This window comes from Anastrepha ludens, chromosome 2, assembly GCF_028408465.1.
Source record: "Anastrepha ludens isolate Willacy chromosome 2, idAnaLude1.1, whole genome shotgun sequence".
Classification (NCBI taxonomy): domain Eukaryota; kingdom Metazoa; phylum Arthropoda; class Insecta; order Diptera; family Tephritidae; genus Anastrepha; species Anastrepha ludens.
This window is the reverse complement of record NC_071498.1, coordinates 2,724,912-2,744,138: the sequence shown is the minus strand read 5'-3', so window position 1 is coordinate 2,744,138 and position 19,227 is coordinate 2,724,912. Positions and strand designations below refer to the sequence as shown.

General features: G+C 40.0%; 1 protein-coding gene across 3 annotated transcripts; it reads left to right on the top strand.

The window, feature by feature from the left end:
- The first annotated feature begins 5,649 nt into the window (after positions 1 to 5,649).
- On the top strand, positions 5,650 to 19,145 carry LOC128861728 (uncharacterized). 3 transcript variants are annotated; one of them, XM_054100094.1, is made up of 8 exons: positions 5,650 to 5,883; positions 9,224 to 9,474; positions 9,574 to 9,638; positions 9,779 to 10,338; positions 10,397 to 14,333; positions 14,450 to 14,620; positions 14,688 to 14,812; positions 15,882 to 19,145. In XM_054100094.1, the coding sequence occupies exons 2-8, from the start codon at positions 9,381 to 9,383 to the stop codon at positions 16,015 to 16,017; spliced, it is 5,088 nt and encodes a 1,695-aa protein (XP_053956069.1). In that variant the 5' UTR covers positions 5,650 to 5,883; positions 9,224 to 9,380; the 3' UTR covers positions 16,018 to 19,145. The 3 variants fall into 3 exon arrangements, with proteins under 3 accessions (XP_053956069.1, XP_053956077.1, XP_053956059.1); XM_054100102.1 differs by having other exon boundaries at positions 5,650 to 6,374; positions 9,782 to 10,338; XM_054100084.1 differs by having other exon boundaries at positions 5,650 to 6,374.
- Positions 19,146 to 19,227: the final 82 nt, after the last annotated feature.

Sequence of the window (19,227 nt, the reverse complement as noted above, 5' to 3'; positions counted from 1 at the left end):
GGTACCGCATCGAATACTTTTAGAGCATTTGTATCCATTCGTACGATATGACCCGGCCAACGTAACCGCTGAGATTTCTTCGCCGCGCTATATCGTCGTCGTAAAGCTCATACAGCTCATCGTTCCATCGCCTGCGATATTCGCCGTTGCCAACGTGCAAAGGTCCAAAAATCTTGCGCGGAATCTTTCTCTGCGCCATACGTTAGGCGGGCATGATGAGAGCCTTGTAGGATGTTAGTTTTATTCTTTGAGAGAGGACTTTACCTCCCCATTGCCTACTCAGTCCAAGGTAGCACTTGTTGGCAAGAGAGATTCTACGTTAGATTTCCAGGCTGACATTGTTATCGATGTTAACGCTGGTTCCTAAACAAACGAGTGGGCCGACTGTTTGTTTGATGACAGGAGATACTTCATTTTGTCCTCGTTCACCACCGGCCCCATTCGCTTTGCCTCTTTATCCAGATTGGAAAAGGCAGAACTAACAGCGCGGTTGTTAAAGCCGATGATGTCAATATCACCGGCATACGTCAACAATTGTACGCTCTTATAAAATATTGTGCCTGAGCGATTAAGTTCTGCGGCTCATACGATCCTTTCCAACATCAGGTTAAAGAAGTCACACGATAGCGAGTCACCCTGTCTGAAACCTCGTTTGGTATCAAACGGCTCGGAGAGGTCCTTTCCAATTCTGACGGTGCTGGTGGTATTGAGCACCGACATCTCGGCATACAGATAACTCCATTTCCTAGTGTCGAATATATGATTGCTTTGAAGTCGACGAAAATATGGTGTGTTTCGATTCTCCTTTCATGGGTTTTTTCCAAGATTTGGCGTATTGCGAATATCTGTCGATGGTGGACTTCCCAGGTCTAAAGCCACACTTATAAGTTCCATTCAGTTGGTTGATGGTGGGCTTCAGCCTTTCACACAATATGCTCGCTAGAACCTTATAGGCGATATTTAGAAGACTAATCCCGCGGTAGTTGGCACAGATTGCAGGATCACACTTCTTATGGATTAGGCAGAGCACACTTAAATTCCAATCAAGAAACTGATGCATACACCTACCAGCTCCTTGCCGCTATGTTTGACTAGCTCAGACGGCACTCCGGCTGCTGCGTTGTCGCTATTCCCACCTCGTCACGTTCCGTCGTCCACGATTGGAGTATCAGAATCTTCACATCCTCTGTGACATGCACAGATGTGACTATTTAACAGGTTCGAGAAGAGTTCCCTCCATCATTTAAGTATGTTCTGCATGTCAGTCATCAGATCGCCGTCTTTGTGCTTACAGGAAAACGCACGGTCTTAGAACTTTCTGTAAGCCGCCGCAATTTCTGGTGAAATTTTCTGGCGTTGTTTCTATTGGTTCGTTTTTGGAGTGAAAACTTCTTTAGAATCGTTGGGAGTGATTTGAGACTCGATGAAACGAAAAAGCGACACCAAAAAGAAGAAGAAAAAAGATATAAGTATATATATGTATGTATAGAAAATGCTTCATTACCAGGCACACAGAAGGATGGCATAAGCAAATTTAAATTTGTGAATTTATATATGTATGTATATATGCGGATATATGTATATATGTTGTGTGTATGTACATATGTGCCTCGCCACAGCAAAACATACGGTAAAATTTCTCAAGAAATCCAGCGCGCATTCATAGGCACAGCATTGCATGTACAGTAGGGCGGGTCGATTTAAAAATGGCTCATTGCTCTATGAAAATCGTATTCTAGGGATCGAAATAAGAAACTTTGCCGAAGGAACCATACCTCTAAAACGAATTCTGATGTCCCCCAATTTCAAAATATCACCATTTTTGGCCTTTACATGAAAAAATCAGCTAAATGGCTATGTTTTTTTCTTTATTTTTTATTTATTTATAATATTATCTATTTTTTCTCTTAAGAAATTTATTTAGTCAGAACATATGTAAATGAATGAATGTGAGTTATAGAAAAGAAACTAAAAAGTTCGACCCATATTGGGGGACATCAGAAATCGTTTTAGAGGTATGGCTCCTTCGGCAAAATTTCTTATTCTGATCCCTAGAATATGATTTTCACAGAGCAATGGGCGATTTTTTTGCCTTCCCACAAATCGACCCGGCCTAATGTACAGTAACCTTGAACAGGCAGCTGCGGTTGTCGAGCATTTAGAAACATATATTTACATACATATATGGGTGCAAACATATTTACGGACCCGCGGGCACTCGACTTGACAAAAATTCAAGATTTATCAAATATTGGCAAATAATTCTACGCGAAATATTCCAATATTGACTATTTTCGAATTGTCGAGAAAATTAGCATATGGGCGGCTCGTTTTATGAATGAAAGTACTTGCTCTTAGAACTATGAGCTCGAATTTATAAATCAATTTTTTGATGATGAGTTTTTGTTGCACAGTACAATAGTTGAAACTGTTCGGCGCCGCCGCGACTGTTCAGCGCTATGGCAACTAGGATGATGGCCGCTACGCCTGCGCCTATTAATGCATTTTGTTCTTGTAGTCGCTAGGCATAGAATTTTAGCTTTGGACGACATACGCATTTACAGGAATAAAGTGAGTGGCCTGTGTGTGCGGTTGTATGTAGATGCATATGTGTATATTAATAAGCATTGTTTTGCTGGAAGTTCAGAACACAAATATGTATGTACGTACATAGGCTAGGCCATAGTATAGCATACATACATATGTATAAAAAATTCAAACCAAGCGTCCTACGAATGTTTGCGTGTATGTTAGTACGTCTGTGTATTATACGCGTTACGACGCTCATAATAGCAACCGCGTGTGCTGTATTGCGTCCGTATTTTTATATTCGTAAATATTTTCATTTTTAAATATTTACCGCAATTATGCCGAAAAATAATGCAGAAAAGTGTCGCGAATTTCGACAGAAAAAATATTATAATGAACCTATAATTATCCCGCTCCTAATGCTGCTTTCGTCTCATTCTCTCTCAGTTTGTTTTACGGAAGGTTTCACTTCTATCGCGTCTAACCGTTAGACCGGTATTTTTTTTTCTTTCTGATAATACGTCTCTCTTCCATTCTTAGCTCTCGGTAGCGATCACACATGGCTTGCGTTGCGCCCGATCGCAGCGTGGCTCTATATGGCCTCTGGAGACGATACAGCATGCTTGACTGAGCTTTGTGTGTGTTAGTGCAGTCGGGTGTCGTCGTGTCACACATACTTGTTGTCGGCTTTTGAATGATGAAAATCAAAAATTTTAGATATTAGCGTCAATCAGCCGACACGCACACATATAAAGTTCTTGTCAAACAATGCTTGGCCGTCACCAGAGGCCAATAGGCAGCATCTTTTCTTTCTGCGGCAGCATGACATTCCTCGTCGTACCAATTGTGGGTATGTAGAGAGCGAGAAATGTTGCTCCATTGCTCGTGCATGCCGGATTGTTGTATAGTACTCTCTGAGAGCAGGAGTGAGAGTCGAGTGGTGAATCTTCTGGCTGTCTGTTGTGATTGCAGCTTTTCGATGTCGATCATTCTTTGCGTAGGTAGATGTACGTTATTTGCTGCACAGAGGCATGTGCGTAGTTTGGCTGTAACAAGGCAATGATCCGAGTCGATGTTGGGTCCTCGGATCGTACATACATCTAAAACACTAGAAGCGTGTCTTCCATTTATCACAACATGATCGATCTGGTTTCGCGTTTTTCGATTAGGAGACAGAAACGTTGCTTGATGTATTTTCTTATGCTGGAATCTGGTGCTGCAGACTACCATGATCCGGGCCCCGGCGAAGTCGATCAGCCTCTGTCCGTTACCGGATGTTTTGTTGTGTAGGCTGGATTTTCCGACTGTGGAGTTAAAAATTCCCTCCTTGCCCACCTTGGCGTTGATGTCGCCAAGTATGACTTTTATGTCGGGCTGGGGCAGCACTCGTATGAACGTTCCAGGCGCTCATAGAAGGAATCTTTGATCGCATCGTCCATCTCTTCCGTCGGGGCGTGGGCGCAAATGAGCGAGATGTTAAAAAATCGCGCTTTGTTGCGGATTACTTACCATCGGAGTGAACGACAGTACTTGGCGACGAAGTCTCTCTTCCATAACAAATCCAACACCGAATTTGAGCTCCTTTACATGACAGCTGTAGTAGGCGTCGCAAAGTTCTATATTTCTCTTGCCTCGCCCCGTCCAACGCATCTCTTGAATGGCAGAGATGTCAGCCTTTACTCAACATCAACCAGCCGGGCAGAGGCACCTTCCCCATTGAGAGACCGGACATTCCAGGTGCATGTCCTCAAATCGAACGGGTGTTCAGAAGCTACCCGGAGGATACTTGGGCTAGTCCCGGAAGTTGTAAGCTGCATGAACCATACCACTGGCCACTCCAAAGTGAATGGCGATCACTTGCGTCGACTTTTACATATGGAACTTCCTCCGCATAATCGCATTACTTTTAAATATAAAAGGCTCTGAAAATTAATCTTTATGCGCTGCAAATGTTAAAAAGACGAATAGAATTAGAAGAAACACTTTGTTTATAAATTGCTTTGTACTTTTTCCACTACAGAGGTTTCATATAAATGAAAACATAACTGTCAAAACACTAAAATGGCAGATCAATTTTTTATTTCAACTAATACCTTAAATCACGTTCAACAAATTGCCTGTGAAAGTTGTGTCGTGTAAACGGCCTTTAATTTGCAAGGCTTGAAGGTTACTAGGGCAGATGATTCGTTTTTTTCTTGCGATGTAGTGGTTTGAACGTCAACATTATCTGTTTGTATGCTGTTTCTTTGTTTGTTTTCTTACATTCAGATTGAGGTTGTGACATTCAAAACACCACATTGAAAGCATATATGTTGCCGGTCTAATGACTTATAATACGTTCACATATAAGTAGATGATCTACTTTTTCGCGCTTAACTCAAAATCCGTAATTAAAAAGCGCGATTTCCCATACAAAATTTCTCTTCCAAAATCTGAGATTATAAAATAATCCTAGATAATAACAATACTTTTTGACGTACAACCCTGTGTTTTCTGTGTTATCGATAATTATTATTACGAATGTAAGGAGAAACATCAAAATAAATGAAATGGATGCCGGCAAAGAAAACAGGTATGTAAACCTAATTCTAACAAAATTTTTGTTAAATATTATTAATTATGGATTCATTTTACGGAAAAAAGCGTGTGTCCATAAACGTTTTGTCCTCTTATTACATATTATAAAATGTAATATAGAATATCCCATGCGCATTGCTGCCATAATTTTTTTGAAATCGCAGTAAATGTCGCATACGGATTTCCTCCAACTGTTTATTATTAGCAGCGAATTGCGCAACTAAATTATCTATTCCTTCTCTTTGTATTTTCTTGATATCGTTAATAATAATTAAAGAAACCAAAAATACCGAAATATTCCACCAAAATAATTTCTATAAAGAAATATATCTGAAAGCAGTATTGACAGCTGATTGTCAATTTTGAGGGTAATCTGCCATATGTGAACGGGTAGATTAATTTGGTGGATTTATAGGTGATTAATGCATATGTGAACGTATTATTAATCGTGTATAGGTAATGAATTTTAATTTGCTTAATGCACTTAGAAGCAACACTGCAATCTGAAAAGATTCTAAAGAAAATGTTATCGATATTTTTTTCGGCACAGGGCTGGCTACCATTATTTTGGCTATAAATACTTGAAAATTTTTAAATTTGGTATTAAAATTATTCAACAGTTAACTAGCGTGTTAAAGAAATCGTTTCTGATTACGAATTTCCAAAGTTTTATTACGTTAACTGTTAACTTTACAGCTACTGAGTACAATTTATTGAATAATTTTTGGGCTACTCTTTCATGCTCTGGCAACACTACAATGCGCTGGTCTCATTCTGGTTCTCATTCAATTTTCATAATTTGTCTGGACTTTGTGCAAATTTAATACTTTATTTTGTGATTATTGGTGTGAATATATTGTAAAAATTTTGAGAAATAAAATAGTAAATTGAAAGTATGATAAGTAAAAAGGATATGAAATATTTAATAGCCTTTGGAAGCATAAAATAATTAGCCAATGCAGGCCTTAAACCAAAGAAAATTGTGCAGTTTTGTTGGGGTGGAATGGCAGATAAAGAATAAATAAAAAAGAACAGAAGTAAATAAGGAACAAATATATAACGAGGTAGTGTTGTGTAGGAGGTGGTGGGAGCACGGTTTCAACTGAGGTGTAGTGTTAAAATAAACGGTAGTATCTACGGTGCACCGAAGGAAAATATGGGCTTCATATGAATTTGTTTTTGCATCGCGCAATCGACCTGAGGATAGATAAATGCAAATGTTACAACTGTCTAAAAGCGAAGTGAACAAAAAGTCAAGTCTGAAAAATGTAAGTAATGCATAGTAAGAAAGAGAATTGTATGCCGTGATTCGTGGTGGGAGAAATGGGAGAAAACAGAGAAATGCATAAATTTAACAGTGTATGTTTATATGTTTTAAAAGCGTGCAAGTGGTAGAAGTAAAGAAGAAGAGGAAAAGTAAATGCAAGACGCTTAAAAGAGAAAAATACAGCTGAGAGCGCAGCTGTTTTGTTGCCATCATTCCAGATTGCCGACTGTCGGTTGTAATATGCACTCCTCCTAAGGTTTGATTGTGGGTTTGAGGGAAGTTACAATAAACTGCACAGCAAATGATGCGCCAGACCAGTGTTCAAGTATTGGGTTCCATATACTTGTTGGTATATATGTATAGCTGTTTTTTTCCACGGAGCTGCTGTTGCGTGATATCAGCGACCGGCCGCCTGCTTGTTCGATACTACAGCCGCCTAGTTTTGTTAATTCTTCTATTCACGACAAAAATACATTACTCATTAAATGATTTCCGGCCTGCAAAATGCACGTCTATATGCATGACATTTGCACGTACATATGTATTATATGTAAATGATAAATGGCATATCTCGAACGTAGCATAGACGATTAAGGCATCGTGGCGTGTGTAAGAGTAGTGGTAAATGACGTAAATGAAATTAAAAAATGTTTCTGGTGACGTAAAAATAAAACTGGAATATCTTTATATGTTTTTGAAACCTATTTGGGTTTTTCGGTGAATATAAAAATTAAAAAAGCTAGTACATACATATGTATGTACATACTTTCGTTTATGTACATTTATGTACTTACATCTAAGTGCAAATGTGATATTGTTAAAAAAATATCTGTATTCAACTTACATCTGTAAAGTATAAGTAAATATAAATTTTTTTTGAAGTCGAAAAATAAAACGTGTTAATACTTGTGATTACCATAAGGTTAGCCTGGGTACGAAATCCACCATAAGCATGAAGCATTAACTGACGAACAGTTTTGCCCCACACCTACACCTTCAATATGTTAAAAAATCCTTGTTAAAGCCGAAAAAGTCAGGTAGGCACCACAAATCTTAATGTTAAAGCATCTCTGTCTTGCCCAACACCCCGACATTCATTCCGATTATTCATTTCATAGCAATTGTCAAATGGCTGTCAAACATGTAAAATGGCAGCTCAATGTTTCACAGATATTGACAATATATGGCCTTAAAAATGGCATAACATGAATTGCCAAGTTCTTTCAATGTCTCTAGCTCGGCAATTGGCAATTTCACTGAAATTCGGTATTTTTTTGTGTCGCTCACATTGGCAGTATCTCTAAAAATTTTAGTTTTCCAGACTGTGCTTTGTGTGTGTCCCTTCTTTGCAAAAAAGGATTCACCTAGGATCTGGTGTGCTTTTTTCTTCATCGTATAAATCAAACAATGCTTTCAAGCAATCAAGAGCGCGGACACAACATACTGGCTTACATCAGGACATTTTCGAAATGACGATATCATAGCTATGCCCACACTTGACGTCTCAAGACTAAATTTTTGATGTTTCAATGGTAAATTTCACAGTAATTGCCAACCGAACAGCAAATTGAATGAAGTCGGCAATTCATGTTATGAAATATTGACAAAATCTGTGACAGCCATTTTATTTCTTTTATGACGCTCATTCTGGCAGCGTCTTAAACAATTTAGTTTTCCAGACTTTGCACTTCCCTTATTTGCAAAAAGGAATTGACCCATACTCTCGATCCCTTCTTTCATTTTAATCATATAAATCAGAAAATGTTTCCAAACAATCAAGAGCGCGGGTACAATGTACGTTTCCACGACAGTCGGTTCTACGTTACCGAAACGGATTTATATCCGGCCAAGGCCGGTCACTCCAGCAGCATTCTCTGTAATTAAGTATGGGGAATATTTATGCTGCAACAACAACAAGAACAACGGGCACAATGTACTAGCAATTTGTCGTAATTTTCAAAATGATGACAACATAACATGACATTACTCACTTAAAATTTTGCCATCGCATTCAATCAAATTTGACATTTAAGTTAACTCAATATGTCGACACTCAATTGTTCATTTTATAACATTTGTCAAATTTTATTGAATACAATGGCAATATTTTAAGAGAAAAGAACATGCAAAATTTAATTCAATTTTATTGAAGGATTTATTTCCATTTATGTAACAACGAGTAACGCTCACTCTCACTCTTTGTATAGGGTAGAAAATATTGAGTTTTTTGCTGATCATAGTCCAACATTTTGCGAAAATCTCACGCTTGGGTTGGGGTAGAATAGAAATTATAAGGTTTTAGCACACTGCAGGGATTCTGCTCTCATTTAGTCAAATGTTTTGAAATCGCATATATTTTAAGTCAAATACAAAATGCCATAAGAATATTGGACTTTAATGTAATATATTCGTGATTTGCAATATATTCTCAACCATCTTTTATACAGTCGGTGTTGAAAAAAGTGGGTTAACTTTGTTGTATTTCTTCAAGCTAAATAAATTAGATAAAAATACCCTTTAGGTACAAAAATATACCGAACTAAAGAATTATACGGGGTAGAGAAGTTGTTGGCAACTCTGTTAGTGCACTATTTTTTTATATTTATGTATTTGCGTTTTCATTCTTCCCGTCTTCGCTGCATGTTTTGTTTGCACTTGTTTTTGTTTTGGGTCAGCTGTTGATAAGGTGAGGTTGGAATTGTTATTGCGGTCAAGTTACTTTAGTAGGTGTCTCGTTAAAAGGAATACATATGTATGTAGTAACAAATAATTATTACAGTAGTAATCTAACTATTGTTTATTGTATATGCGAGCGAGTTTCAATATACTTTATTTGTGTTCTCTTTTCAGTTTCAGTTGTTCTGCTGACGCGGCTAAGCAGCGTTTGAATAAAGTGCAATCAATGCAATTACTGAGTACGGAATTTCGCGTTGAAAAAGTGCACTAAAATCGCTATACTAGTAAAAATAAAGCAGTCACATAAGAGCATCGCAAAAAAGGCCTCAAAATGGAGAACAATGAAGACGAAATGCGCCGACGTCTGCGTCATGAAATTGAAGTTCCAGCCTATCATCATGAAATGGAAATCAACAGCGATGGTCGTAAGTGTAACACATTGATGTGCGTCGCACACAATTTTCATATGCTTTGCCATTATGTATTTCGTCAAAAATTTTCTTGAATTAATCATCTCTTTTTAGCTGCCTCTTATGGTTTGGTGTACGATCGCGGCGAACGCACCTCTACGTTAGGCCTTTCAATTGAAGTAAATAATATGTCGTCTCGTATTGGCGGATTGGCTGTAGTGAACTGGGCTTCGTATTAGAAATTTTACTCGTTCACGCTTCCAATCCACATGCATAATAATGAATTAAATATTAATTTTAAACTTTTCACCTCATTTAGCAGAATCCTTTAACATTCTATATGAGTACTCCAGCTGAATCTGCAGCTGCGACCGCCGCTGTGGCGAACTATCACAGCATACACAGTTATCCTTCTGCGGTACTCAGTCCAGCTACACCTCCTAACTCAACGACGCACTTTGAAGGTGCTGCCTCAACGCTGGCATACGATGCAGCTGCAAATATTTCTCCGCCCTCAGCTTCAACTCAACCAATGGTTAATGCTATTGGTGTTCAAATGTATTCTCCGGTGCGTCATCATGTGCATCATTACAACCACGTACATTCCCATCGTCATGCTTTGGCGCATCGTCCACACCATCATGTGCATTCACATATGCTTCCACATGTGCAACAGTCTCAGCACCAGCATCAGCACCATCATCATCATAATCAGCATCAGCATGCACACTCCACATCTTCGTCTGCTATACAAATGGGCAGCGAGCATTCCCCCGAACGTTGTGCCTATGATCCATGCTTAGCACGTCGTGATCCTTATTTACTGTGCAACAAGTGCTTGCCGAACACATGCCACTGTTCACACAGTAATGTAGGCAGGTAAGGTTTTTCCCAATCAATTTAGATTTTTATACAAGTAAATTGTGGCTACTTTCAGGCTCAACGCCTCGCCGTATGAACCCGTACATGGCGTGGAACATGTTCACACAGCACTTCACGAGCAGCAACAGCCCGAGCAAACCTTAATGGCAGCCAATGGTATCAGTCAAGAACTGGCACGGGCTGAACATATGGATATTGGTGTTGTACCAAATGGCGCCACTAGTTCCAGTGCTGTGCTGCACTTGCAAGACTCTGGAGAAACTAGCACTGTTGGTGCAGTGAACGATGAGCACGATTATGCCATGGGAAATTATTGGGCACCAACTGTACAATCAAGCGAAGGAACTATACTAACGGCACCACCTGCAGCTGCTGCCGACACACAGAAAACTGACATGAAATGTAAAAAAATGGTTGCCAATTCTACGCAAAATAACGATGCGGCCGCAGCAAATGGACCAAGTTTGGGTACGGAAGCCTATGGCTCTGAACATCCAAAGCATTTGCAACGCGCCAACACAGTATGCAATCTACATTATACTGCAGTGTCTACTATAACTAGTAGCGCAATGGTATCTGATTCCTCTGCCATAGCAGGTGGCAGCGCATCTGTTGATTCATTAGATGATGAAATGATGGTTGCATCAACTACGAATCTACCAAATTCGGGTGCAGCTGATGAGGCTGAAGAATCTACAGCTGTAATTAGCAGGGCCATGACTAGTAGACAGGCATTGGCGGAGAACACAGCGGCAGTGGATTTTGCTAACGATGAAGCCAATAATTCCCTTCCAGAGTCAAACGAAGCTGTAGCGCAAACTGATGGAACATGTAATACATCACCAATATCGCTAAATACTAGCGACGAGGTAACATCAGCATCGGATACGGAACGCGCTCATTTTGCCGACACGTGCACCACAAACACAACTACAACTACGTATGCGGCAAAGAAACAGAGTAAGCCCACGAATGTTGTGGGCTCAAGTGGTGGTAATGGAAGCAATGGTAGCGGTAGTGGCAGCGTTAGTGGTAGTGGCAGTGCCGGTGGTGGCGGTGGAGTGTGTGGCAGGAGTAGCGTCGGTAGTTCGATCAGCAATCGCGGCTCGGTCGGCAATATAGACGACTTGGCTGATATGGAGCCCATGCCTAGTTTCAGTGGGGCATCAAACAATAATTGCGTTACTCCCACCAGCTGCAATGACGAAGCACATTCATCAAGAAGTTTTCGCACCCTTGACAGCTCTGCGTTTTCCTTATTCAATGGTGAGCACAGCCGCTTACCAAATCAGACTGATGATGATGCCGGCGATGATGATGATGACGAGATCATCTGGAATCTTCATAAGCCAAGGGGGGTTCATGGCAATACTAATAACACAGGCATTGCACAACATGAAAGACCTAATCCCCATGAATTTCTACGTTGGCGTGAGCGCGAGCGTCGACGCATTCATGAACGTGAACAGCAGCAGTACAGGCGGGGCGGAGTCACGAACAATCTGGCTTGGCTGCGTGAGTGTCGTGCAGACAGCAGAGATAGGCTGGATGGAGTCTATTCACCAGAGCGACCAAGCAGCAGCCGTATGACAGACGCCACACCGAGGGCAGCAAAGATGGCACGCATAAACAGTAGTGGCTTAAGGGGCCAACCTGGTAGTAGAAGTGGTGTAGCAGACGAACACAGTGGCAGCAACAGCTGTGACTCTGCCGAAATACGCACCGCGCGCCGCAAAATCTGGCGCATGCTTAACGTACACGAATCCAGCGAAGTGGATGAGGTACCACAGCCGATGTCTTCGGTACATCTGCCCGAGACCATAAGGCATCTAACATCACCCGGCAGCACAGCGGCTACCGATAGTGGCGTAGCAATAGGGCAGGGTCCTTATGTAATCACCTATGCTGGCCATAGTCATGCCCATTCGACAGATAACAGTGTAGTACTGCTGGAAGATAGTGATTTGGACGAAAACCCACATGTTTATGGCGCAGGGTACGCCATGCCAGCTCCATCTGATCCTGGCGAAGTAGGGGCAACAGTGACAGTGCCCACAGAGGGCGCTACAGTGCCATCGCCGTCGACAATGCTACCTTACATAGACGACGAACAGCCAACTTATTCGGGTGCTGTAGGTGCCTCGTCAGCGGAAGTTTCTAAATCCGCCGGAGGAGCTACACCAGCCAATACGTCTGCAACAATAGCACGAAACCAGTCGTCCATAGACGTGTCAAGTAATGGTGCTGGAGGAGCAGCGGTGTTAACAGCGCCTGATTTGCAATTAGACTGGCTATCAGATTCGACGGGCGACGACGATGACGTCGTTTTTGTGCATTCCACGCGTGAACCAATACTTTCTATTGATCTAACCAACGACGAAGATACACTTGTGCCAACTACAATTGCAAGTGACGATGGTGGAGCAGCAGCAGTTGTGAATGAAACTCCAATTGAAGCAGTAGATGGGGCACAGCCCAGTTACTTACGCACTGGTGTAGTTGCCGATGGAACAGCCCCAGGTCCACTGCTACATCCTTACGCGGTTGTACCGCCAGGCTATCAGCAGTGGGATACCGCTGGACCGAGCAATCAACTACAGTCACTTTCTAATATGGAGCAGGAAGAAGTCATAGCGCACTCCCAGCATCATCACGACTGTATGATGCATGGTGTTTATCAACCGCAACAAGCCCACCAACCGCAACGTCAGCGCTTCTCTTCACTGCTGCGTGGCCGATACTACAAGTACATACCGCGTCCAGCGCCAAATCCATTTTACGAGCCTCAACAGGCTCACCAATCACAGCATCAGCGCTCGTATTTAGATGAGCTAGCGGCTCACGCCATGTACCCGGAAATGCGACGCCTACGACGTTCACCACAGTTAAATATGGCAACGGCTGCAGCGGCGATGGGTCGTTCAGCGGTACCTGTGCTACGTTCTGGAGCTACTGCGACAGCACCAGGAACAGACACTACCATAATTTCAATACCCACCATTGAAGAAGTCTCCTTGCAGGATTTATTTGGCGGACGAGTTCCCGCTGCTCACGCGTCAATGCATCAGAGTCGTAATGAGGGAAATAGTTTTCTCTTCCCGACGCGTCACGGCGGGGCATCGCGCTACGCGAGAGGTATTTCCGCTGGTGCTATAAGCAATGGCGTTGATTCAGCTGAGAACGGAAGTGCTGCAACCGGTGGCAGCGGTGTTTACCCAAGTGAGGCAAATATCGATAACAGCAACAACAGTAACAGCAGCCCACCGATACCGCAAATAGCGCCATTTTACCTGCACTGTCGACGCGCCGACGATGAAATGCCACCACTACAGCGAAGTACTCTTCATACTCAACAAGAACCTCCACTAATCCCTCCATGTTCGTTTAGTCGGAGTCGCTCTACATTGGCCGGCGCGGCTGCTGCGGCTGCAGCTGCACAAGCATTCGCACAAGCTGCCACTGTTAATGCTGATCACATACGCGGCGTCTCGCCAGCAGCTCCAGCCTATGTTTCGGCAGCCGCGGCGGCTACAGGTCCACCGCCAGGACCAACCTCAGAGACATCCTCCCAGCTCGCTGCTGCTGTTCATCCAAATGGAGGTAGCAGTGGTGGTGGTGTGGGCGACGAACGTGTTGGTGGTATGATATCCTATCCGTCATTTGCGGTAAATGCTCGTTCCCGAGTACCATTTTCTCCGCTGATGGGTCGTCACCAGCATGGCGGCAGTACCAGCGGTGGCAGTGCTAGCAGCTCTAGCCACCATAGTGGAGTCCATCATGCTGGTGCGGCGCCGCCATATCCGGTGCATCAAAATCTCTGGTATCGCCAACAACACATACAAGAAATACATCGTCGCCATATGACGCCTACACCTATTGATCTTTCCTCGAATCCACTTAATTTGACAAACAGTTTCCGCTGGCGATCGCAACTGCCCAATACCTGTTCCTGTGTGCATGCCAGCAATGGTCCGGTATCTAGTTTGGACCCGGTGAGTGATAAGTTAAGAAAAACGGAAGGTTTTAAGCCTAATAAAATCATATTTTCTAGCTTTTTATCCCTTTTTCAATATTTACATAAATATTTAATACAATTTTCCCCTTCCAGGCTTACTATCCATATGAAGCACAACAACGTCGTCGTTCAGCCGTGCACCACCACATGTTTCATCACTACTCACCGGTGCATCTGGAAATCGGCCTGTCTACACCGCTATCACACATTGGACCACACATTTTGATTGGCTCAGCAATAAGGCCAAATCGTGGCGCCACTTTGGTAGATAAATTATTTGAAAACTATTTCTTTCTTTATAATATTAATTCAAAATGTTTTTCGACAACAGGAAATTATTGAGCGGAATACACTGCCACATAAATACAAACGCCTACGCCGCCCTAGCGAGTCGGATGAAGATGCTGAGAAGTGTGCCATATGCTTGTCGTTATTCGAGATTGAAAATGATGTGCGGTGAGTAAGAAACATTTGCCTTACTTGAGTGAAACAGTTTAGAAGTCTGCTTAGTCTGACTGCCATTCGGAAGTGCATGGGCTCGAATCTCTCACACCAAAGGGTTGAAAAAGCGGCCACCCCTCGGCAGGCAAGCTCAACTGCCATTCCGAAGCGGCGTAATATTGTCGGCTCTTCCATTGTAGAAAAACATCAAGACACACACCACAAATTGGAGGAGGAACTCGGTCAAATACCAAATAAGAGCCAATTATACAGGGTTTGATTGAAAAGTAATGAGCCTTATTTTTTTAGCAGTTTTATTAAAACTTTTGGCTTATACAATTAATATTCTTCAAAATAGGACCCTTGAGCGTCAATACACCGCTGGTAGCGGTCCACTGCAGGAAGCATTTTTTAAACTCATCCGCCGGAATCGCGTTCAATTCGGCTGTCACAGTTTTTTGGATCGCCTCGATGGAGTCGAAACGCCTCCCCTTCAGCTTTCTTTTCAGGCGCGGAAACAAGAAGAAGTCCGGAGGGGACAGGTCTGGGCTGTAGGGAGGGTGGGGAAGCACCGGAACCCCCATCTTGGCCAATGCAGAGGTGCAGAGGAAGGCGGTGTGCGCCGGCCCATTGTCGTGATGAAGGGTCCAATTGTTGACGCGGTCGGGCCGAACCCGGGCGACGCGGTTTTTCAGCCGAAGGAGCACTTCTTTGTAAAATGCCGCGTTTACAGTGCTTCCTGGAGGTACAAACTCCTTGTTGTTTAGCTTTACGCAAAATTTGATGTTGACTGCACAGCTGTTGCCAGCGAACTGGGACCGGTTTTTAGTGGAAGGGTAAGGTTCCACGATCATTTTCCCCCACCAGCCGATTCGGTTGATCGCTTGGCAGACGCCCCGCGCGGGAAGGCTCATTACCTTTCAATCAAACCCTGTATATGCAACTATCCTTCCTAAACGAAAGCAAAATTCAATTTATAAACTTATATCCCTTAAAAATCACCAGACCTTTTTATTATTATATTATGCAATTAAAATTTAAATGTTATTAATTTCTTTTTACTAATTATCTTTTCTCTTCGCAGCCGCTTGCCTTGCATGCACCTCTTCCACACCGATTGCGTCGATCAATGGCTGGTCACGAATAAACATTGTCCGATTTGTCGTGTGGACATTGAGACACATTTAACCAAAGATGCGACCACCACCAGTGCTTTATGACACTCATCCACAACGGGACTGCTCATGTAAGGTGAGGAGAAGTGAGAGGTAGAGGAGAGAGAATAGAACTAAAAATCTGCAGCGTTCAGAAAGGAAAATAAACATATAAAACGTTAGCAGTTGCCGTACAACTAAAAGTTGGTTGTAATGAAAAGCGGAAACCTTAATTGATAAGTTATTTAAATAGCAAAACAATATGAAAATATATTTATATTATTGTAAACATAATGCATGTGAAAAAAATGAATTATTGCTGGTGTCAATGTTTGCAGTAAGCTTTATTTATTTTATCATTGTAAATACTATATATATTTTTTCTCATTTTAGGCATGATTTTTATAAGTATTTTCGTGAGTTTTTCCTTTTTTTTGGTTTGGTTCATTCTGTTTGTGTTGTAAGCTACATGATATGTTATAAAAATGTAATTGCCAAGCACAAATAGTGTGAAAATAATAAATAATACATTTACATTTAAAGAATTCAAGTAATAAATAAAAAAATAAAATCTATTTAAAGAGTGCAAATAATAAAATATCATTAAGTGGGTCTTGGCGTTAGATTAGCCAAGTTTGAGCAATAAAGTGGCTTTTGTTAATTAAAAACAAGCTGAGAAAATGTTATTGTATTTTAAACCTGTTCTAAATAGCTGATAAATAACCTTCCAATTCAATTCATGTAAAAATTGTTCAAGAAGGAAAGTAGATTTAAATATGATGTTTATAGAAAACTCAAAATAACTCACTTCTCTGCTTTAAAACAGCTAATTTTTATAATGAAAATTTAGATATCGAAGAAATATTAAAAAAAAATCCAATATTAAATTCTTTTTTTTTCAAATATAAGGGATAACGTTTCAATGAAAAAATGTATATAATTTAGTTTAAAAAAAAAAAATCGAAAGTTCCACTCCTTTCGCTTGCTTTTTTTCAATTTATTTAGTATTTATTATTATTTGTACTTTTTTTGATATGTCAATTTTTTACATATTAATTTCTTTTTGCCCGTTTTCTAAGCATTATTTTCTCAAAACCGCAAATTGTTATTCAAATTATTACCTAGTGGAGTTTTGTATTAATATTTTTATTATTTAATGTAAATATTATGTGAGGTTTATTATAAATTTTAGAATATTAGCTTGATACTAATACTATGAAAATTTGCAGGGTGGTGACGGACTAATCCAAACCTAAAACCTATCATTCTTAATTTTCTAAAACAAAAATAAAATTAGTTTAGTTTTTCTTGTAACAGTAGGCCTCTTCTATTCGCCTCTTCTCTGCTCGATTAATTTGACGAAAAATTTGCATGTGAAAGCAACAACAAAGTTATCGAGTAAAATTCGATAGTGCACTGGCCACTTGCTAACGCTTGGCGAAAAGAAGAGGCCTGAACACATGTAATTTTGGGCAGCTCTATTCCAGCGCTGCCAAGATATGTTCATTTATACCAGCTGTTTCATCTATTCGTCACTTGCTAACGCTTGGCGAAAAGAAAAGGTCTAGCATAAAACATGTCCCAACATGTTTTGGGTACACTTCTGCAAACAGTGCTTGAAAGAATATATTAAATCTGCGTGGCTTCGGAAGCACATAACCAATTATAATGGCTTTGGTTTTTTATAAATTTATTTTTATTATAAACTATGCCACTAAAATAATAAATATCTTCATATGCTTACTATGCATAAGAAAAAAATCCAAAATATTCTTAATTAGTCCGTCACAATAGCAATATGCCGCAAAGCGAATGCCAATCAATTCTGTATGTGTTATTATGGAAAAAGAAAAACGAAAACAAAAAACAATAAACAGTAAAAAAGCTAAAAGGTATTCGCAATTTCTTGCAGTAAGGGCGTTTTGTCAATGTATTATATTATTGTCAACTGCTAGTGAATTATATATATTATAAAGAATGTAATTATAAAATGCAACAAATTGTGTCTAAGTATTAAACTCTAAAATAGATTGCAATATGCAATATCATAATATCATAACCTCAAATTTGTTGTTGCTGAAGCAAATTAAGACTTCTCCAATGATAGTCATTAGCCGGATATGAATTCGGGTAATTCGAGAAAATCAGTTGTTAAAATAAAAAGATTGTAAACCTGAGTTATTATTAATTTTAGATAGCTAAGAAGCACTCCATAGTATCTCAAATTATTTATATTATTATAAAAACAAAAAAAAAATTAAAAATTAAAAAAATGTGTATTATAAATGCCTTTAAAACAATATATCACAACACTTGTAACAAGAACAAAAAAAAAACACACACACCACACAGGCATAAACTTGTAACTAGAACACTTACTACGTAGCCATCAATTATGAATAACGATTTGGCACTAAATACACACATACATATGGAGAATATAATTTTTAGATATGTGAACAAATTGCGCTTCTTTCTACTTTTAGGCTGTTCTCAGTCACATGTATTAGCCTCAGTCTCAATATCTTAGCTTTAGTTTGTACTTTCAAACAAAAATAATAATATTAAATAAAAAATCATACTAGTAGTAACGCTGTGCCATAGTGTATTGTATATATAGCCAAAAAGATTGAAAAACAAAAATAAAATAAAAACTAAACCTACCACTGTATGTGAAGGCAAACCACTCCCATATATGTACACATAGACACACACACAAAAGCCGCAGTCATTAATCAGATTCGAATCACCTCAAATCACTCAGCAATTTGTACGAAAAAGTTCCTCTAAGCGAATTGCAAAAACAATTAAATCATTGTACATTTTTATACACCATTTCTACGTTAAAATATTTAAAATTACGAAGCATACGTGTATACATACAGATATGCATATAATGTTTATGCATCCCAATTAAAATTATTGTCATATACATTTAGAATATATACTTACATGCCTGCATGGATATATACATGCACACATATTAAGTTAAGAAATATAAAACATACTTACATATTATTTAGAACAGTTAGTTGATAAAAAAGTTTAAGTATTTAATTCAACTTGTGTATACAGCAGCACACCAATGTATGTGTATTTCAGTCTATCTACACGCATACAAACAACAATGGATATGCGTACATACATACATTAGGTTCTTCCATTTGTAATAAAATGAATGTAGAAAATATGAATTAATCAACTCCGCTTATTTATTGAAAGGGTTTCGGCAGCTATCGGCCATTCAAACCTACACTTGGTTTAAAATAATAAACA

Bases quoted from the DNA above. Each gene is read 5' to 3' on its own strand.
- LOC128861728 (XM_054100094.1), top strand. From the start codon at position 9,381: ATGGAGAACAATGAAGACGAAATGCGCCGACGTCTGCGTCATGAAATT. The intron at 10,339-10,396 runs GTAAGGTTTTTC...GGCTACTTTCAG, and splicing joins TCACACAGTAATGTAGGCAG to GCTCAACGCCTCGCCGTATG. The intron at 14,334-14,449 runs GTGAGTGATAAG...TTCCCCTTCCAG, and splicing joins CGGTATCTAGTTTGGACCCG to GCTTACTATCCATATGAAGC.